Source organism: Microcaecilia unicolor, chromosome 3 (assembly GCF_901765095.1).
Source record: "Microcaecilia unicolor chromosome 3, aMicUni1.1, whole genome shotgun sequence".
Taxonomy (NCBI): Eukaryota; Metazoa; Chordata; class Amphibia; order Gymnophiona; family Siphonopidae; genus Microcaecilia; species Microcaecilia unicolor.
This window is the reverse complement of record NC_044033.1, coordinates 324,734,318-324,757,103: the sequence shown is the minus strand read 5'-3', so window position 1 is coordinate 324,757,103 and position 22,786 is coordinate 324,734,318. Positions and strand designations below refer to the sequence as shown.

Here is a 22,786-nt window from a genome sequence, read left to right as displayed (position 1 = left end):
GGAAGGGGAAAAAAAATCCCCACTCAACATATCCTAGGTTCGTCCTCTTTAAAACTGCAGTTTCGTGGGGCCTTGCAGCTCCTTTGGAGCCCCTCCTCGGAACGAGCCACATATTTTCCACATGCATGTGACAATCTAGCAAAAGAGAGGAAAAATCAACAATGTAAGCGCTTTTAGTGAACGGAGAAATCTCATGCCTTGTTTGACAGGACAACAGCCCAATACATCTTGCCTTCTCTCCCCTCCCCGGGCTCATTAGCAGAAGTGCAGTACGAGCGTCTTTGCTAGGCGTACCCAGGCTACAGTAATTCTTTTCCTCTGCTGTGCCTGAACTGTGTAATGTGTGCAGAAAGACGCATCCGGTTCCCTGGATTTCAGTCCGCCTTTTCGTTTTGCAGAGAGAGAGGAGTGATCGGGAAGCAGGGGTGGGAGTTGTTAAAGCTGTTCTCTCTCTCTCTCTCTCATGCCATGCTGGGCCAGATAGGCTCAGTCAGACGTGTATTTACCCATATCCGGGTTTGAGAGGAAAAGAAAAAAAAAGTTTCATTTAAACCAGAAAAAAAAAAAAGACTTTCAACATGAAATCCCACAGCAAGAACAGGCATAGACCGTAAGGTCACTATACCGTTTCTGATCACAAGCAGGACTTCTTGTTGTTTTTCTCCCCTTTTCTTTGCAGTGGTTCTCGTTGGATTGATCTATGGCTACCTTTTAAGTATATTTAATTTTGTGGGCTTTTTTTTTTTCAAGGGCCCCCCCTCCCCTTGTTTTTCGGTTTTCTCCCTTGCCTTTGGCTGCTTCGTGCTTTAATGTTTTTTAATCTGTCCGGCGAGTACGTTTCTATGCTGCTGCCCCTTTGGCTGGATTTGACGGAAATGTTGAAATGATCATGGCCGCACAAGTCGTAACAGCGGCGGCGGCGAACAATAAGGGGAAAGGACCTAGCCTGAGCCCGGATCTAGGCACTGGGAAAGCCGGGGGAGCCGGGCCGGGCTCGGCAGCCGCGGACACCACCAGTACCACTACCAACAATGTGGATCACTACCACCAGCACCTTCACCAGCACCACCATCCTCCTCCTCCTCATCACCACTTTCTGCACCACCACCTGAGCACGGCCAAGGCGACTTCGGCTGCCGCCGCCGCCGCAGCTCCTGCTGCCAATAGTAATAATAACAACAACGGAGGCGGCTCGGAGCCGGACGAAACGGGGATGTCGGCCGTGGACGCGGCACTTGTCCCCAACCACAAAGTGAAGAGCGCCGGGGATCCCCCGCAGCAGCCGCCCCCGCTGAACCCCTTCCAGTACCGCAGCCAGGCGGCCGACATGGAAAGTCAGCGGCAGCAGCAACAACATGGAGGAGGAGGAAAAGATGGCACTGTTGGGAGTGAGGCCGAGCCGCCGAAGCCGGGGGACGACGAGGAGGAAGAGGAGGAGGCGGCGGCGGCGGCAGGGCAGTCGCTGGGCAGCCGCTACGAGCACCCCAGCTTGGGACCTTTGGGAGGAGGAGGGGGACAGCAACAGCAGCCGCCACCAGCGCCGCCGCTAACGAACAGCAGCAGCAGCACCAGCAGCTCGTCGTCGGGGGTACCGGAGTTTACTAGTTACTACGGCGGGGCGAGCCGAGCAGGGCCCTGCTTTGATCAACATGGCGGACAACAAAGCCCCGGGATGGGGATGATGCACTCCGGTGGTGGCGGCGGCGGCGGCATGGAGCCACTGCACAACTCGCACGAAGCCTTCGCCCACTACAACCACTACCAGGGCTACGGCCGGCCCGGCAGCTACTCCGCCGCCGCGTCCTCCTCCTCTTCCGCCGGTTACGGGGTGCTGAGCGGATCCCCCCGACAGGGCGGCGGCGGGCTGATGGGCCCCGGTAAGGTTGGCGGCGGCTTCGCTCGCTACCCGGGACAGAGCCAGCTCCCTTCCGGGGCTACACCGACCCTCAACCAACTGCTCACTTCCCCCAGCCCCATGATGAGGAGCTACGGAGGCGGCTACCCCGACTACAGCCAGCCACCGGCCGGCATGGGCATGGCCAAAGAGCTGGGGGGCTCCCAGTACGGGACTGGCAACCCCGGCTGGGGAGCGCCACAACGAGCCCACCTGGCCATGAGCCCTGGCAGCAGAGCCCAGGTAAGTGTGAAACTGCTGCTAGTTCTCGTCCCTGGCTCTCCCCACCCTGATGACCACTTTTCCACTTTACTTTCTTGCTGTTTTGTTGTTGTTGTTGGAGGTTTTTAGCATGTCAAGTATCGAGTGACTGTTACTGCCAGTCTCCTGTTAAACAGCAGTCTTGCAGTACCGTCTCTGATTCGGGCTGAGCTCCCCACTAGGCATCAATAATAATAATAAAAAAAAAAAACAACCCTGGTAGTCTGCATCATCACATAGCTGGCTAGCATTTAACGTTTCTTTCCCAGAAAGACAAAGATCCAGGTAGTAGTATATTTGTCTCGCCAAAAAATAAAAATTCTCTTTCTCCCCCAACTCCCTTTTTTCCTTACCAAATTATTCCTGTAATCGGCCGACACAGCACGTTACATGGTACCAAAATATGGTCGGTCTATTGAGACCTTTTACAGGGTCCACGATGTATTTACCACAATTATTCCTGTCGATTTAGGTTGATCGGTGAAACTTGAAAAACGTATATGTTTGTATATATGCACATACGTACGTCCGAATTGCCTTTAAAAAAAAAAAAAATCGTGTCATGAATATTCATAGGAAGACCCTTAGTGTTCATTAAATGCATTATTCGATTGTGTTTGTGCAGTACTCAGAATATGCAGAGCGTCTTGTCTGTTAAAGTCAGCTTGAAAGAAATGCATTCGTAATAGAAATGTGTGTTTTCGTTCGTGGTGCGACTGCAGAGAGAGAGAGCTCGATTTTCGGGCGGTCCAAACCAAGAAATAACCCGTTATCGGATCCCCTGATTTAAAAAAAAGAGGCAATAAGTAATGATTAGTGATCACATTCTTTTACATCCTATATTGCTCTGCGTAGCGTATCTGTTTTTATCCGAGAAAAGAGCTTTGACTAGGAAAAATGGCTTGTACTCCTACTGTGCTTCTCTCTAGCTGATCTAGCAGCCTAAGTGACTTGATCTTCTTTGCAAGATTTGGAATTTGAATTGTGGAGGTAAACTGGCTGTAATAGTCTCCAGACAGCTGCCTCTGAGTTGACATCTAATCTGCCATCTGATTGGCTCCCCTTTCACCATTGGGCATTTAGCACCGCTGATGTAAATAGAAATGCTGAGCAGTACAGTCCCAGAAATAATAACCCAGCCACAGCCTCTGCAGATGCAGTATTCAGGGGCCCCTAGGCGCAGGGCGAAGGGGGTGGGGGGCGATGATGGCTCTTAAGTGCATCAGCCCTTAAAGTGTTCGTTTGAAAAGAGGCTCCGAGAATTTTGTGCATTTTGACGCAAGGGTGGTATGTGAGTCATACAAATGCTCTGCAACAGACCTTTTAGTTTTGCTAGAGCATCCTTTTTGTGCATGGGTTAAAAAGTTTTTGTAGGATTAAAACATTTTTTTTAATGGTAGTAGCCTCTGTGGTGAAGGATTTTTGTGTGGATGGGGGACAGTAGGTATTTTCCTCTCCCTAGAACATTCTTTTACCCGAGACAATGGAGGAGTAAGTCACTTGCCCAAGATCACAAGGAGCTGTAGTGGGGTTTGAACCTGATTCCCCCCCCCCCCCCCCCCCACAATTCTCAGCACACTGCTCCAAACATTAGGTTTTTTTTCTCCACTTCAAGGGGATCTTTGAGTCGCTATTTATTTAATCCACCCATTGAAGCAGTCTGTGTTAAACTCACATTAAAAACCCTACTTTACTGTAAATCTGTAAACGCTAAAGAGAGGCATTTCTTAGTTTTAGATCTCCTGCCTCAGTAAATATGTTTTGATCCAGTATGCAGCCTTCCAGTTTATTTGCCTTGGCAGTTTTGTTTTTAAAAGCCACCAGTTTTCTCCTGTTGCTTTGGGCTGCCTGCTCAATCACAGTCTGGATAGATCTGATGCCAAGGGCCTTACTCGCCATTACCCTGCCAACTTACTACAGTACAGTCACTGCAGTGAGGCCCACAGCTGAAAGTCATGCATCAAAGCACCTTCCAGAATCTTGCAGCCATAGGCCCTAAATCCAGCCACTTGCTGTCACCATTCCATAATGACTGCATCTGCCACCCTTGATGACTAGAGCCAGGAATCAAACCCAGATCTCTGTGAATCACCAGACCAGGCTAGTTGCCCTTGCTTAGTAGATTTCTGTTGGCATGTACAAATGTTAAGAACAGAAAAGGGCTGCAGAGATTTATCACATTACAACAGTTGATCACGCTTACCACTGTTTTATGTCCATAGAGTGAATAAAGTTACCAAGGCCTTTGCGAATAGTTTTTCATGGTGACCTATACTGTAAATATAATACATAAATATGTGGGCTGAAAATAGACTGGTATAGCCTTTATGCATGCATTTTCTTATTCCATTTTATGCTATTTGTTTTACTATATGGGTATACTTGTATATAAGCCAATAAAAAGGCAGCAGGTACTTCAGTGCATGATGAACTCAACTCCTGAAGTGATCATATAAACATGATAAGAATAAATATTTGAGTCTAGTGCTTATAGATTTGTTTTTATGAAACTATATGTAAGAATTAGTTTGGTGTTGCAGGCAAGGAAATGAGGAACTAGACAATGTCATGAGCTTATCTTGAAAGAAAATATATCCTGGCATTGGCTTAGATGGTTATAAGGAGTCAGTAATGTAATTAATGTGAATAATTAAAAATACTTGTATGGTCCACTTGCACTCGGAGAAGTTATTTTAAAATGCATGAACCTTCAAAGCCAGAAAGGTAAGCAACATAGAAAATGCTCATTCTAAGCAGCAATTCAGTCAGAAATATTTTAGTTTTAGTGGCATGGGACTGAATTCATTATGTCCTCAGCATGGAAAACCTTTAGTGTTTGTAGAGCTCTGTGCTGTCCTGTGACTTCAGATTTCCTTGACGTAGTAAATGGTGAGTAGAATGTGATTTTTTTTTTTCTTTTAAAATTTTCTTTTTATTTTTTTGACTTAGTTCAGTCATGGCCAAACATGATCCTGGAGGCACCCCAGCCAGTCAGGTTTTCGGGAAATCCACAATGAATATTCAAGAGAGAGATATGCATGCAGAGGAGGCCGTGCATGCAAATCTACTACTTATCATTTCTATAGCGCTACTAGACGTACGCAGCGCTGTACACTTGAACATGAAGAGACAGTCCCTGCTCGAAAGAGCTTACAATCAGGACAGACAAACAAGACAAATAAGAGATAAGGGAATATTAAAGTGAGGATGATAAAATAAGGGTTCTGAACAAGTGAATAAGGGTTAGAAGTTAAAAGCAGCATCAAAAAGGTGGGCCTTTAGCTTAGATTTGAAGACGGCCAGAGATGGAGACGGCCAGAAAATATTCATTGTGGATATCCTGAAAACCTGAGTGGCTGGGGTGCCCTCAGGACCAGGTTTGGGAGCCACTGACTTAGCTGTTTTCCTCCCCTCTGTACTTCCAGCTCATTTGGAACCAGGGCTGGGGTCTGATTCTATGAGTCTTCATGCATAAGTACCTGGGGATTATTCTCCTTATATGCACTTATAACTTGCTCAACTGCTTGTTGCAGCAACGGACTTGGGGTGGGGTTGGGGAGGGGTAATGCACCAGCTTTCCTTCAGAACTCGCAATCATGGAGTCTGAATTTGGCTTTGCCTCCCCCCTCTACCTCCCTGGGGTGGATGGGTACTCTGCAGGTTTGTAAGACCTGTCTGGTAAGGTACAGTTTATGTGCATCTTTTTTGGCTTAAAGACTGTCGTTCATCAATGGCATTTTGTTTTTATTATTGGCTAGTTTAATAATTGAACATTGTGGAGAAAAGGCATAAGAGAAGATTCTGCTGGTCTCAGTGCTATTTGGATTTGGAAAAAGGATCATGGCCTTTTTTTTTTTTTTTACAATATTTCCTTGGCTAAGTTTGGATGCCATCTACATTATGCATTATCCAGCAAAATGCAGTTCCTTCTGAGGGTTAGCAGTAGACAAGGCTAAGAAATTGGAGCATGCTAAACTGGATCTGTAGTTATTAAACATATGATTTATACACACAATAAACAATACTGTTCCAGAGAAAAGGATTGTTTCACTCTGCTTTTAGGCATGAATTGAAAGCATAACTCACAATCGGATTGGTTTCCTATAATGCACTAATATATTATTCGGAATCATTTTGTGGTTCATTTTTTGTTGTGAATAATGTGACTCTGATGCCCAGCTATTTGTTTTTAGTTGGTACTTGGAACACGCTTCTAATAGTCACTGAGGGAAGGAGGAGTTGCAACATGGCTTGATATTCTGTTGGCCCAGTTTTAAGAATCTGTGAACATATGCAAGTCAGATGGCTGTGCAAAATCATTGTATTTGTACATTTTTTTTTAAACTTTTATTTCTTTATTCATCAACAACACTCCAGTAAACAAGTATAGCTACAATACAATGATGGTAACAAATATTATAATACAATAGCAAAATCACTATGCCTTCTGACATGAAATCTTCCTTTCTGCCCTAGAAAATGTATTTTGATTTTATGCTTGGTGGACAACTTTCACTTTGTAGTGAAACCATGATGCAGCATTTTTTTTCCTCAGGGGGAAGTGGGTGTATCATGAGCGAGTGAAATGTTTTTTTTATTTACTGTCACTGTGCCAGGTTCTCCCCTTTCAAGGCTGGAAAGGAGGCCAAGGTGAGCAGCTATTTCAGCAGACAGGCAATATTCAAGTAATGGTTATTTAGATCTGGAGCAGAGGCTGCTAGGAGGGCAAATAGGAGAAAAAATGGTATATGTTAGGTATTTTGGGCTTTTCCCACTTTGAGCCATGAAATGCATTAGTTGCTTCATTTCTCTATGCATGAGCCTGATTATTATTTTTTGTTTATCCAGGTTCACACTGTACAATGCCTGTAATCTTCAGAAAAAGGTGGGAAAATTTTAATGCAGTCTAAGGACAAGGAGTCAAAACACGTCCTCGATTCTCTCACCACGTTGCCTCATTATCATACATTATCATACATTCTGAATAGTTATTTGCCCCAATTCCAGAGAAATCAACCTAGCACTTAACCACACTCGGTGCCAAAACCGCCAGTGCATTAGCAAGGTACGGTTTATCAGGAGCCTGCTGCCATCTAAGGCCAAAATGTGTGCAAATGTAATCCCTTTATCCTTCAGAATAAAAGCTCCTTATCTTTATTTGACACCCTTTATTTAGTGTTCCTCTCCAAGAATTATCAACACTCATGGGCAGTAGGCACACATCTTTCTGGTACACTCGTCATGCAGTCCTCAGTGCTTTCATGGCTGGTATGGATTCACTCCTGGTCCCCAGTCACACGGGCCATCAAAACCTACGGATACTGGAAACTGATGCCTTATCTGTCATGCACAAGGGACCCATCACTTCATCACCTACTTTATATTCCCAGTACTCATACCATAAAATAAAACTGAATATCATTCATAATATTTCTGTGTCCGTCCATGAAAACCTTGAATGTTGTTTATGACTCTGGTAGCTGCGTGTCAAAAAAAAAAAATATGACAAAATTAGGGAGGATGCAGAGAAGAGTGAACAATCTGACACAGGGGTGGAACAACTCTACTAAGGTGAAAGTCGATCAGGTGGGAGAAGATGACAGAGATGAGATATGAGAGGTCTTATAAGATTGTAAGTGGGCTGGAACTGGTAAATAGGAAATGAGTGTTTACCCTTTTATATAGTACCAGACTAAGGGACACACCATGACATTAATATAGGTGGAAGAAGTGTTTTTTTGTTTTTCTTTTCCACTCTGTGTACAATTTAACTGTGAAATTTGTTACTGGAAGGTATGATGAATGCGATGAATTTGATTAAAATGCTTTGTTGCATATTGTGTTGACATTGTAAGTAGTATACTATGCCACACTTTGTATTGTTACTTGAATAGTTTTACTGCTGTAATTGTCTATTGCTCATGTTTGACATTCTTGCTGTATACTGCCTTGAGTGAATTTCATCAAAAAGGTGATAAATAAATCCTAATGAATAAATTACCTAGTTGTGTTTTAAAAGGGTTTAGATAATTCTGTGGAGGAAAGGTCATACACCATTATAAGCAGCCTGGTGGGTTGGGAAAGTCACTACTGTCTCTGGGTGTAAGTAAAAAGAAATGGATCAATTCTTTGTGTTCCTGCTGGGCATATGTGACCTGGATTGGTCACTTTTGGGACTAGGGTGCTAGGCTTGATGAACCTTTCATTTGATCAAATATGGAATAAGAGGGGGTAGCTGCATCCATTTAACTCTTGCAGTTTATTTGTTCATTTTTCCATGGATTCTATATATGAATACTAAAGTTGCATGCTGATTTCGCACGTGCGACTTGATTAATTAGATAATCAGTGCCAATTATTGGTGTTAATTGGCCTTGATTGGGATTTATGCACAGATTGTGTTCTGTAAGGATCCGTGCCTAAATCCTAGGGGACACATTTTTGGGGAGTTTGTTTAGGGGGCGTTTGAGGACGTTCCTATGAATTACGTGCATTCTTATAGATTTAGGTGCTGGCATTTACACCCGCTTTCAGTAGGTGTAAATGCAGGTGACTTAAGATAGGCGCTGATTAGACGCTTAGGCGCTATTCTTTAAAGTGCGGATGTTCTTTATAGAGTACTGCTCAGTGCATAATTTTATTTCCATGCCGTTTCAGCACAATTTACTGAATCTAGTCCTTTATTTCTAATATGTAATCTTATATAATAAAAACCAACCTCAACGTTCTGAAGCGGACTCCCTGGCTTCAGTGAAGGGTTTGAAGCTTCTGAAGCTCAGGCTCCATCTCTGTAAGCTCCGCCCTCGAGTACTTCCGGGTTCGTCACAAGCAGAAGTGACCAACCACATGAGGTTTCTCGGCTTCAGTTCCTTGAAGCACAGCCAGAGCTCAGCGTCCTGCACAGTAACGCTCAGACACCAGACAGAGGGAGGGAGGGGGGGCCTGACACCAGAGAGGGGGGGGGAGGTATCTCTGTCACACACACACACACACTCTCTCTCACAGTCAATGTCTTTCTCTCTCACTCTCACACACTGTCTCTCACACACTCTGTCTCACACTGTATCACATTCACTCTCTATGTGTCACACAGTCACTCACACACTCTCTTGGTCTCATACACGCAGTCTCACAGAGAGTCTGTGTCTCACACACTCTCTCTCGCACACATTGTATCTGTGTGAAACACACTGTCTCTCACACACTGTGACTCACATAAGCACTTGCACACACTCTCATTCTCTCACACACACTCTCTCTCTCACAGACACACTTGCACCCAGACACTCTCTCTCTCTCTCTCACACACACACACACTCGCACATACACTCTCTCAAACATACACACTCCGAAGGAAAACCTTTCATTTGTGTCAGAAACGGGCCTTTTTTTTACTAGTGTTTAATAACTCACAGCAGATAGCATAACATGCATAATCCATTTTTAATACATAAAATACAGGAGACCCACTTTGTTGTCTTGCCAGCCAACCTGCTAACACCTTTTTCTGTCTTATGCCAGCAGTGATTATTCTCTTCCCACTCCATCATTGATCCACCTGATTAGTCAAAGTCTTTCACATGCTCTGTGTACCTTCATTACATGCATTCATGTATATTTCAACATACATAGTTCAATTGCAACAGAAAGGGGTGCATCTGTTCAAAGTCCTGTTGTTTTTTTAAGTCCAAGAATTTTATTGGTTTTAGAAAAAGACAATTTATCAACATCAAGTAAAATTCTTGGACATAAAAAAAACATCAAGTAATAACATCAACTGTAACACAGAATTCAGAGAGAGAGAGAAAAAAAAATTTAAACAAGTTACCTAAAATTATAAGATTTCAGATAATTATCCCCATGTGACCAAGTTTTAGCAGTAGAACATCTCACCTGTTTTGTCTGCAACAAAGGTTTCAAATTTATGAATCTGTAAAATTGAATGCCACCAAAAAGTAGGGTTGAGATTAGAATTATCTTTCCAATGCATAAGAACCAGTTTTAGCGCAGCAACCACTAAAATGTTAAGCAATTTTTGTTGGGAAACATCCAATTGATCTTGGAATAGCACAGAACCTATGTTCAGTTTGGGAAAACGATCTTCAGATTCAGATATCACCCAATCAGTGGTCTTATCTCTGGTCAGCTACGTACAGTCATTATATTTCTTTCGTCACAGGGCGATTTGGACTCCTCATAAATTGGCGGTAGCTGGTCTCTCGAATAACAACAAATGTTGGGGCTGTGGCTCGCACACTGGTACTTTGCTTCATATGATTTTTGATTGTAGAATAACATGAATTTTGGTGTCAGGCGTGTTCTTTTATTTCAAACATTCTTCCTGTACAAAGTCCTGCTTAAGTCTTAGAGAACACAAAATGTCTTCAGTGGCAGCCCTGCCATTAGGCCACCTCTTTTGGAGCCACATCCACCCCTACGCCCTGGCATCGCCACTCGCCCTTCCTTCCTTCCCTGAATTTGCCTTCTTTTCTTGCTTTCGAAAAGTCCACCTTCCTAAATATCATTGTTGAGTCAAAATCGTTTGTACATCCTTTGGTAATGTTTTCCATTCAGTTGGTCTTGCTATAGAAAAAAAACCTGATTGTGAATTTACACAAAATGATACAGCTGCCTTGAAGAAACGTGCAGGAGTTGTGAACCTTTTTAAACTCTGCTAAGCTAACCGCCTTCACCACGTTCTCCGGCAACGAATTCCAGAGTATAATTACGCGTTGGGTGAGGAAACTTTTTCTCCGATTTGTTTTAAATTTACTACACTGTAGTTTCATCGCATGCCCACTAGTCCTAGTATTTTTGGAAAGCGTGAACAGACGCTTCACATCCACCTGTTCCATTCCACTCTATTTTATATACCTCTTTCATGTCTCCCCTCAGCCGTCTCTTCTCCAAGCTGAAAAGCCCTAGCCTCCTTAGTCTTTCTTCATAGGGAAGTCGTCCCATCCCCGCTATCATTTTAGTCGCCCTTCGCTGCACCTTTTCCAGTTGCTGTCTGCTTGGGCTAATGCAGCAAGGCTCACACTGACACATGCATGGGCCAGAAGCACGTGGAGGTTGCCCCATGCACATGCCAGTAGTTCAGATGACCTCCAACACTGCTGTCCCATGAATGTGTCGGTATGAGCCTTGCTGCATTAGCCCAAGCAGACAGCAACTGCTGCTGTGGTGAATTATTGAAGGGAGGAGACGACGGTACTTGGAGTGGGGAGTCTTGGAGGACTCTGGGTAGGTAGGTGGTCACTGAGAGGCTTGTATATTCCCATGGGAACACCATGGACCTGAAGGGGATTCCTATGGACCCCTGCAAACTCTGTTCCTGTGCAGCAGCTCACTGTGGTACCCCGGTTGAAAAACACTGTACTAGAATGTTCTTAGTAGTTTAGTGATTGCTTCCTGCACAAAAAACCTGTCTGAAAACAGGCTTGATTTAATAGAAGATCACTGCTTCACCCCCAAAGTTTGTCTTTGGCCACTGGGAACAGTCCTTTTTTTTTTTTAAACAACCCTTTGCATATATAATCTGGTTCTTTTGCAAGAGAAGAACCTACCTTCAGTATCACGCTAGAGGAGCAACTTGCAGGCCACAAAGTAGAGACAAATGATCATTCAAGTCTAAGACGCAGCATGAAATCTTTGTGTTTTGGGGGTCATTCCATGACCAGTTTCTCCACAAGTGTTTCCCTGTTGTTCCTAATGGGAGGAAAGCTAAAATGTTTTTGTATATTTGTCCTGGCTGATGGTAGCTAAAGAGCTGTGAGGGTTCAACATAATAAAACAGGGATATTGCTTCCATTTTTCTCAGGTGCTGTTTGATCAGCACATTTTTCCCGCCTTACTTATCCAGTTGCACAGCATACTCCTTGGTTAGGAAACATCATTTCTCATCGGGAACTTCCAGAGTCTTATGGAGAGAACAGCTTCCTTAGCTCACTGCCTTATGGTGTTGCTTGGCCATAGGGCAGCATGGTTCACATGACTCTATATATGTGCCTTCACATGCCTCAGGTTCATTGAAAGCCAATGTTCCAGTGGTACCATTTTATCGGTCTCATTTTAACAAAAAAAAAAAAAAAAAAAGCCGAGTGTTTCCATTCCTTTCAATAGTGGAAAATGCACACAACAATTTGATTCAGGGACTTCTGTTTCAAAAGCTTCCACTCCAAGAAGTATTAATCACAAATGCATCCCTCTGTATGTTGAGCGTTTGATATTGGAGAAATCATATTAGATCAACCTCTTAATAAAAAGGCTGTCGTAACTTTATCCATGCACTGGTCTGAATATCGGCCAGGACGTGGATAACTTTGGTGGCTGGCCAGACCCGGATACTCAATTCTGGTACCTGGATTAGACCTGGCATCAAATGTCTGGGTCAGATTCAGCCCATGGTTTAAATTCGCTGACTGCTGTGAGCTGTATATCAGGCCTTTAAATTTTAATTTCTTTTGGTTGGTGGCAAAATGGATGAGAAAAGGGTTGGAGGGAACGTATCCTTGTTTCTGTCAACAGACCATAACTTTTTTTAGGACTGGAGATTTTTTTTAATGCATTTTTTACAGTATAGAGTTGAAGTAGCTGTATTGGTCCTTGAGGGTTGTGATACCTTTAATTAAACAAACATAAAAATTCACCTCTTTTGTAGTATATGAACTTTTGAGACGGCATAGCCTGTGAAGAATAAGGAAGTTCTGTAATTTTACAGCCATGTGATGGAAGGTAGGGAAAAAAGATATATTTAGAGAAAACAACATAGCATTTCTCCTTCACTGAAAAGATGTTAAGCTGCTGCTTCTGCTATGCTTCTTACCTTCCTTCTTGTTATCTGAGCTGGGCCAGTTGTTTTGGGAATAAATCCAGTACTGTTTTCCTTTTGTTTCTGGATGTTTGAAATGAGTCCATGATTTAAGATATTTTTTCCCTAAAATCACTTCTGTGGTTTGCTTCTTCCTGTGACACAAAAGGACACTAGATCATGAACAACTTTTAAGGTTCCAGTTTCTGAACTCCACTTTCAAGGTTGGCCGGTGGAGGTAGTAAACTGGGTCATCAGCTCAGCAAGGTATGTTTTCTACTGGTTTTGGTTTTGGTGTTTAATGATGACTAAATCATGACACAGTTAATACAACCTAAAAACTTATTACCACCAAGTACCAACACATTTTGCTGAGTATCTATCTTGAATGAGCAAGGCTGGTGCTAGAAAAGCAACCCACTGCCCTCCTGTCTCGTTACCTGTGATATAGTTGTGGGCTCCCCTTTGTGACTCCCTCCTACTCGTCTTTTTCCCCTCCATAAGGCCAGCACTGTGAGCCCATTTCACAGTAGATAATCAAGGGGCCAGCACTTCCTGATGCAGATTTTTCAATGCACAACATCAAGAAGTGCTGATTGTGACACAAATTTTGAACAGGATCGTATGGCATTTCAGGAGGAAGCATGGTTGGGAGCCATAGTACAAGCTCCTGCCTCTCCAAGCTGTTCGCTCCTCAACTAGCAGGGCCTGAGGCTCTTTTTTAGCCGGTTCTACTTGTCCTTTACCACTTAATTTAGCACATAAGCCCCTTCTTGGTTTGCCTAATGGTAGTACTAGCCCTGGAAATGAGGTCCTAAACTTTAGTTCCAATTTAAAAGAAAAGCAGTTAAGAAAAAAACCAAGCGTTAATAATTCAAAAAATCCTTTTGCTGTTGACCCCATTTCAAACAATCTAAACCCTTGTTAACTGAATATTACTCCCCCCACCCCCCCCACACACACAGAGGATGATGTGGAAAGGTGATGTAGGTCCTGATTTTCCTCCATGAGTTTTCAGTGTAGATTGGCAGTGTCTAGATGCTGGTATGATAATGTGAATGTAGATTGTGAGCTGGCTTGTTGTGGGAGGAAAGAGGGGTGGTGAACAAGTTGAAGAACAAAGCTGAAATATCAGATTATAGTGTTTTTACATTTTCTGCCAGAATTGTAACTTATTTTGCTTTTATCTTTGCTCATTTTGATCCATTTCTTATAGACTTAAGGAAGCTGATTAGCACTGCTGGCAAATATTATCTTGCCTACGTTTTTTTGGCTTTATTGTTCCTTCTGTCGATTTTATTCTCCAGTTCCCTTTATCTAGTTCGTTTGCACTGCATAGGAGTACTTTTATAAAGGTTTTTCAACGTGTGAAGCTGATTTTATGCATGGAAAAGGCCTTAAGTAAAATTATGACCATTTAGGTGCTAGTACTTACACACACATGAAAAAACTTATACGTCAAGATAATTCTTGAAATAAGAAAAATATTGGACCCTGATTTCAAAGGCGCACTAAAAGTTAGTACACGCTAAAAACGCTAGCGCGCCTTTGTAAACAGGGCCCATTATGTTTAGAATTAAATTATACAGGAATTTAAAAGATCAACAGATAGGTAAATTATACCATACCATTTTCCAATCCCTCAATAAGTGGGGAGACAAGAGAAGAAACTATATAAAGGAAACAAGTAAGAATGCTAATATAAGCAATTAAACCTTAAAGTGCAGCACTAGTAATTATGTCTGCATAATTATTTTATAAGATATGTGGGCACATGTGTACATGTACTTGTATATAGTTATGCCAGCTTCAGAGAAGGTATAAGTATATGCACTGTTGGGGCTGGTTCTTAGAGCCTTCTTGGACTTTAAACATAGACAACCCTGTTGTAGATTTGGGGATTAAAGGTATGCTGTATTTTCTTATCAGAACTTTTTTCTGAATCTTTCCTCTTCAGCTGCTCAGTTGTCCGTGTAAGGGGTCTTCATGGGGTGCTTATAGCAATTAGCATGGCAGCATATGATTTAGTGATGTTACCAATGACGAGCTGCGAGGACAGCTAAAAGATCTTATACCCATTTGATTAACAATGCAACTAATCCATCTAAAATTCTGTGCTATTCTTGCTGATCCACCATCAGATTGGTGCCTCTTCCACTATGCCTTCAGCAGAGGTTTAGCTGATCCGTTTCGTTTATAAGATGTCCACATTGCAGGCTTTTTCCCCCCCTCCCTTCTCCTGATAGTTTTTTGTCATCTTAATTCAGGCCTTCCACTGACCGACCATCTCATTTTCTCATGATCGGTGGTGCTCTGTTAAGTTGCCTACCTTTTCTATGCTATCTTTACTTTTTGCTCGTATTATATACAAGTTACTACTTTGCCTTACTGATCCTATTCCCTCTAATTGGATCAAGTTATCGCTCTCATGGTTTACTTCCTTTGGCTGTCACCTCGTTTTAAAAAAATATATATTTTTATTTGCCCATTGCAATTAGCATTCAAGATTTAGGGCTTAGCACTTATTAGTATGCTGATGATTTGCTGCTTGCTTATACTGACCCTGATAATCCAAACACTTCTGCTCTTCAGTCTAGCCTAACCCTGGTTGTAAATTGGTTAGCTTCTCACGGTCTTATTCCCCACACTTATAATACAACAGCATACTGGATTTCTGGTCTCCCTACCCATCTATCATTAATACCTACTTTATTTGATTTACCTGTAATCCCTGTTGATATCTTTTGATATCTAGGTATTATTGATTACCAACTCTCCTTTTGCCTCAGGTTTCATCGTTGAGGCAAGAGTTTACTGTTCTGTGACAAATGCATTCTCTTAGATGCTGTTTGGATCAGCAGGCTTTGCACACCTTAATTCATGCTTTACTTTATATACTACTCATGGGAATTCTGCACAAAACATGTTGAAAATATTATATGCAGTACCACAGAATTCTGCATTCTGCAGCCTCCTACTCCCTATGTAGAATTCTGTGTAAGCATAGAAATTTACGTTTTATTAGATGATCTATCCATCTTGCTAAGGGTTCAAGACGACATATGTGAATTATGCAAATGACTTAAAAAATACAAAATTCCGTACATTGTCTTTCAATCATCCAAAATCAAAACCTATCTTCATACTATCAAATGTGGGATGCACCGTCTGTAATAAAATCACATATTTATCTCCATGTTGAAAAATAAGATCTCATATCACCATTACAGCGTCAAAAACTGTGTTCGATTTAAATAGCCGTGGCCCTGAATAGGCAAAATACAAACTTCAATGAAAAAATTAAAAACTTAACTTGCAGATAGGTCTTCATCAACCTATTCTCTCATACCCAAAAGTTTTTTACAATGGTATGCTGTCACATACCTGTGGATGTGCTATCCATAAGAATAGCCATACTGTGTCAGATCAGTGGTCCATTAACAAGCTAATGAGTGCTGATAACAGCACTTAACAAGCAATAGTGAGCACTAACTGGCACTGATTAGAACTTAGGCGCACAAGTCGCTAAGTGTATTCTGTATGATGTGCGCCGAACTTCTTGCAGACAAAAAGGGGCGTGTTATGGGCGAGGAAATGAGCGTTTTGTGTTTGTTCTGAAATTTACGTGCCTAGTCCAGTATGCTTGAATCTACCTGCTGGGATTTATGCCACATTTTTGTTAGTGTAAATGGATGCGCGTAGATTTAGATACTGAAATATCATCTAAGCATCTATATATATAAAACTCACCCTCAACGTTCTATTGACTGCTGACGTCACTGAAGCCAAGGTTCGTATGTTTGAAGCTCTGAAGCCTCGAAAATCACAGTCTCTGGGCCCTGCCCTCGCGTCAAACGTTATGACGTTGAGGGCGGAGGCGGAGCAATTCACCGCCCTCGCGTCATACGTTATGACGTTGAGGGCGGAGGCAGAGCAATTCACCCACATCGATGACGGGTGGGGGGGCACAGGAAAGCCTTGCTAGCGCCCGTTTCATTGGCTCCAGAAACGGGCCTTTTTTTACTAGTATTCTATGATTGGCGCACAAAATCTAGGCATTGATTATAGAAGATGCTTAGCACTAATTTAGTGCCTTTTTTGTGTGTGGGGGGGCTCTATATATAGAATCTTTCCCCCATAGTCCACTCATGGTCCATAATGCTAGTGTGTACTTCTTTATTGAAGGTTTTTTTTCATGTTGAAAACTGGCCTGGTGACTCAGGTGGTAAGTGTGCACTGCTATGTGGCAGACTTAGGTTTGATTTTTGGTCCCTGGGTCATCTCGGCTTGGAAATGTTGCAGAGACAGTGTTTCCTGCCCTTGATTTGGGTAGGGAGTGAATTTAAGTCATTGCACATGAACAGTACCCAGTAGTGGGGTCAGATCTAGGGCCAACGATTGCAGGGTTCTGGAAGGAGCCCTAGCAAATGGGCTCCTATTCCCTGGGCTACTTGAGTTGAGGGTGTGGAGGAGAAATAAAGGGAAGAAAATTCTTCATCATTATGAATGGAGGCTTTTGGTATCGTACCCCAATAGATGCCGAAAGGAGCAGGAGGGAAGTATCGGACTCAGCCCTTAACGTTTTTCAGATTGAGATGGAAGGACCTCAATTCTCAAATAGTTTCTCTGGGAATGAAGGAACTGGCATGCTCAGATTTTTTTTGTTGTTTTTTTTTTGTTTTCAAGTGTTGAAAGCTACAGAGTAAAGAACAAACATAATGGTGGGAGCATCTAGCATGTGTCCAGGGACTGTTCATTTCTCTTCCGCTTGTTAGTGAATTGAATCTAAAACTAGTTTGTCCAGCTTGTTTATAAGCGAGTGGAAACGGAGAATTAGGTATAAAAGCAATAGAATATGAATTTTAAGAATAACTGTTTTCAAAGGTATTGTAAACCTTGTGCAATACCACCATCTTGAAAATATATCCCTTAGTTCCTGGAAATCTGTATTTTGAGCCAGTAGCAAGAGGCACAGTGCCCTTCCCTGTCCTCTCCCCACTGTCCAGTGCTGGCAGTGTCCTAAAAAACTATAGCTCTTGGGGCAACGCCCCACTCTAGCTCTGACTGTGATAGGCACTGTCTGTTTCACTGTGGTTACTTTCAGGATTTTCCCTCAGGTTGCCTTGCAGCCCATAAATTGGAAGGCTGGCACAGAATGCAGACTGTGTAATACCTGCCAGCAAGTCTTGAAAAGATGAGGAATTTTTCTGACAGCTGACAGCCTTTATAGATTGACTTTGAGTTTAGAACCATCTCTGCATGCTCGGCTTTTATTTGAAAAACTATTGAAATTGTAAAGCTTTTAATTAAGGACCAGATTGTTTTCACATTTTGTCGTCATTGGGGAGGGGGGACATCTGGCTGTAAAAGAGGTTTCTGTGACAAACTGAAAAGAATAAGATGATGTAAATATGTATGTGTAATTTCTGTGGAGGAGTGCGTTTTTAACAAGACTTGGTGTTGTGTGTACAAATGTAAAATTGTATATGTACGATTAATTTTGAGCTACTCTTCTCATACTACACAGATCATTGTGAAGCTGGTTAGATTTTCAGCCCACTATTCGTATAGGGGCTGGAAAAAAATCGATGACTAGCAGAGTTATATGTTTACCAGCTCGGGGGTGAACATATATATCTCCATCTGAATCTTGGCCTGATATTTCCTTATCTCTCTATATAAAAAGCAACACCAACGTTCTATGAAGCCTCCAGCCGGAAGTGTGAAGGGGGCGAGATATCCGGTTTCCCTATGAGTGTCTGCCCCGCCCTCTCTGTAACACAGTCAGTAAAGGAAAACAGCAGAGCACGAAATCAAATCCCTGGCTCTGTAACAGTGAAGGACTCAGAGGGGGGAGGGGAGAGAGGCCAGAGGGCAGGGACACACACACTCCCACATGCACACAGAAGAAAACATTGCTAGCCCCCGTTTCATTTGCATCACAAACGGGGCTTTTTTACTAGTAATATAATAATAGGAAACTTTATGGGTTCCTTTTACAAAGCTGCGGTAAAAAGTGGCCTGTGGTGCGTCTTTTTGGCGTGTGCTGGGCTACTTTTTACCAAGGCTGGGAAAAGGGCATTTTATTTTAATGGGCCGGGAACTGGGCGTGTGCAAAAATGAAAACTAGCACGTGCCTTTTTATGGCCTGAGCCCTTACCGCCAGCCATCGACCTAGCAGTAAGGGCTCACACACAACCCGTGCGGTAGCCATGCAGTGTGCGCCAACGTGGCTGTGCTGCCGATTAGAAAACAGAAAAATATTTTCTACTGCAGGATTCGGCACGCACTAAACTCACAATTACCACCGGGCGCATGTTAACTCGGCGGTAGTGCCGATTTGGCGCACGCTACCTGCGCATTAGCCCTTTTGCGGCTTTGTAAAATGGCCCCTAGGTGTGAATATACAGTATAGCGGTGATATTCAACTACTATCAGCGAAATTCTATAAATGGCACTTAAAATGGTGCAGTCCCAATTTGTGTACACAATTTGAGTAATGAGCCTGTTGGTGCCAGTAATTGGGCGTTAACAATTATTGGCGCCAGTTGGCAACAATTTTGATTAATGTGCATCTTATTAAGTGCTATTCTATAAAGATACTCGCTTAAGTTCTTTAGCATGCAACTGAAAAGAGGGGCGTGGCCATGGCCTGGTCAGGGGCGTTCACTAAAGATGCACACACTTTTATAGAATTCAAGGATCCACACCTAAATTAGGTGCAGGGAGTTACGCCAGGCTTCAGTTGGTGTAAATCCTCATGCCTCAAAGTCAGGCATAGTTCCCTGCCGATGCACTATTCTATTAACAGCACCCGTCTCTGCGTGACGTTTATAGAATAGCGCTCGGCCCGTGTTTTTTTGGGGGTGCCATTTCCTGAATTTAGTCCTCAAATGGACAGTTTGTGTGTGGTTTAGACTTGCTGATTAGTAAACTCAGGGGTATGTTTACTAAGGCATGTTAGCGTTTTTTAGCGCACCTTTAAAGTTAAGGCGCATTAAACACTAACGTGTCAATACATTCCTTTAGGCGCGTTAGCATTTGTGCCTTAACAATGCTAACGCGCCTGTATCACGCTTTTGTAAACACAGGTCCTGGATAGTGGCAGTCAGTGGTAAATATATGTATTCAGCACCATTGGTGATACATATTGCCATTAAGTACATATATGAATGTGCTGCTGAAAATCTGATCCTATATAGAGATGCTAATTTTGTCAGGAGGTGCTGTTAAGTTCAGCACTAAAAAAAAAATTTTTTTTTTCTTTAACAAATGTTTTAGCATGTTCTACAGATAGTCCTGGGTGGGGAAAGACTGGAGCAGAGTATACTTTAGGCCTTTAACGTACAGAGTTATGATCCAATAGGTTTGGCTCTGTAGCTTTCAGAATTTGGAAGCCAAACAGGAACGTGGTGTTTGATGTTACTGGGCCCATGGCAAGAATGTGATGGATCTTGATCATTTATTAATTCTAATTCTTATTTGGTTTTTGTGGTTATGGTATGTCATCCTTCATATTCTACCACTAAAATTTCCAGTATGTTGAAAATTAATAAAATGATTGGTGGTGGTAAACCTGATTTCATTTAGTAGCTGCTGGCTTTGAGGGGCAGTATGAAAATGCCATGTCAAGCTTAAGGAGCATTTCACTTGGTATTCTAATGCCAAAGCTTTAAGCTATGCATAAGAATTGGAAGTTCAAAATTATGTTTTCTAAATATTCATTGCTGCGTGCGATAGCTTATAACAGTACTGACTGAGAGAGCAGAGCTGGAGCTGGGAGTACATCCTCTATGTTGCCTCTTTTTTTTTTTTTAATGGTGTCAGTAAAAGTTTCACACACACAGCATATTAATTCATTTCTAGGGAATCACATGATCAGACTATTAATTTTTTTTTTCCTGTTGCTGCCAAGAGCTATCTATTGCTTTTCAGCAATCTTGCCTGCTTGGGCACAGAGCCAAAACATTTAAACCAGCCCCTTCCCTGAACAGTCTGCAGTCTTCACCTCTGCCACTGAAGTGCCTGACCTTCACATATGTAGATTAGCCATGTGCCTTGTGAATAGGAACTTGCTGCAGCAGGAAGAAAGGCTTGTTTCTCTTTATTCCTCTGGGAATTTGACAGCCATTCATCCCTGACCTGGGCTGAGGTAATGCAAGGAAATTGGATTCAAATGGAACGTACAGTCACATAGATAAGGGAGGGAGGGAGAAAGGCTGCTGCCTGCCAGGGAGAGTGTGCACTGCAAAGTGAAGTCAAGCCTTGGATTCTTTTTTTTTTCCATGTCTGGTAGAATTTAATTGTAGATTTAATAGCAAATATGCTTTTATTTTCCCTAGCATATATAAATATTTATAATTTTAATTTTTCCAAGTTTCTAAACAGATTAATTACTATTGAGGAAAACAAGGGTTTTTTTTTTTTTTTAAGATTTATCCTAATTTTTTTTTTTTTGCTTTTGTTCTGTTTTCTAATGTTTTTTTTTCTTTTTCTTCACAGCAGTGTCTCCTGTTTGTAAGTTGAGAGGTGATGGTGCAGGTTTAGTTCTATGCTTGTTTCCCAGTCCCGATGAGCCAAAACATTTCACGGTTGTGGTCTTAAAGGCTAGGACATGGCAATTGCAACATCTCTATTTCATAAAGCACCAGCACAGTTTATATTCGATATGTCATATTAGATAATAAAGAGCCATCTCTCTGGATCTTTATAACGTAGCACTTCAATTTTGTGTTGGGGAGACTTGCTGGGTGTTTGACCTTTTTAAAGTGTAGCTCACTGCACAGACTTCCAGTGGAAGGATGCCACAGAAGCACTGAAGGCCAATTTTAAAAACTTCTAACGAAGAGTAAAGACAGCAGCATTTTCTGGGGGTCAGAAACTGCTCTCCCACTAAATTCCCTAGGCTATTCCTGTAGTGACTTAAAAAAAAAAAAAGAAGTCTTATACATGTTGAAGGAATTAGAGTAATCAAAGTTAATGTGTCTTTGTTGTGATAGCTGGCCAGTGTACCATGCAATTTGGCTTGAAATGGTAGCTGTTAATAGTTCTAGAATTGTAATTTCCTTAATGGGTAGAAAAATCTAGGTAAGTAGACTATCCTAAAACATGTCATGCCATGGCCTTGGTAAGGAGCTTTAATGAAGTTGTTAGAGGTTTGGGAACCTTTGCTCAAATTTTTCATTTTTATTTCATTATGGGGCTCTTTTACTAAAGTGCGTTAAGTGTAACGCAGGCTTAGTGTGCGAGAAAAGTATTAACGCACAGTGCCTTAGTGTTTTGGGGGTAATTTGCCTGTTTGCGCACGCTAACGCATGCAGTATATATTTAAAAAAAATATTTTTCATGGTGGGTGTGTCATGGGATTGTGGTGTGGGTTTGCGTGCGCTAACTGGATAATATGGGAGCACTTAGGTCCAAATTCTATATAAGGCGCCTAAGCGTATTCTAGAAGCGTGGCCTAGATTTAGGCACGGTACACAGAATATGCTTAGTTAATATTCCAGCGCATAAAACTATGCCTCTCCATTTACACCAACAAAACTGGCGTAAATTCCAGCATGTAGATTTATGCGCACTGGGTCATATTTTTATAACTACGCGTGTAAATTTTGGAATGCCCACAAAACGCTCATTTCCCAGCCCCCTAACCACTCCCCTTTTGAACTGTGTGTTTTAGAATTTAGGCGCTGTACATTACAGAATACGCTTAGCAAGTTGTGCATGTAAATTCTAATTTTTACCAATTAGTGATTATTGCTTAAGTGCTATTAAATACACTGGCTTATTAAGCCAATTAAGTTACGTGCGTTGTTATAGAA

General features: G+C 42.2%; 1 protein-coding gene across 2 annotated transcripts in view; it reads left to right on the top strand.

The window, feature by feature from the left end:
- The first annotated feature begins 491 nt into the window (after positions 1–491).
- Positions 492–22,786, top strand: part of LOC115466843 (AT-rich interactive domain-containing protein 1B-like) — a 1,026,314-nt gene continuing 1,004,019 nt past the window's right edge. For both annotated transcript variants that reach the window (XM_030198387.1, XM_030198389.1), the window contains exon 1: positions 492–2,137. In XM_030198387.1, coding sequence (XP_030054247.1) covers positions 884–2,137 — 1,254 coding nt within the window. In that variant the 5' untranslated portion in view covers positions 492–883. The remainder of the gene's footprint in view (positions 2,138–22,786) is intronic.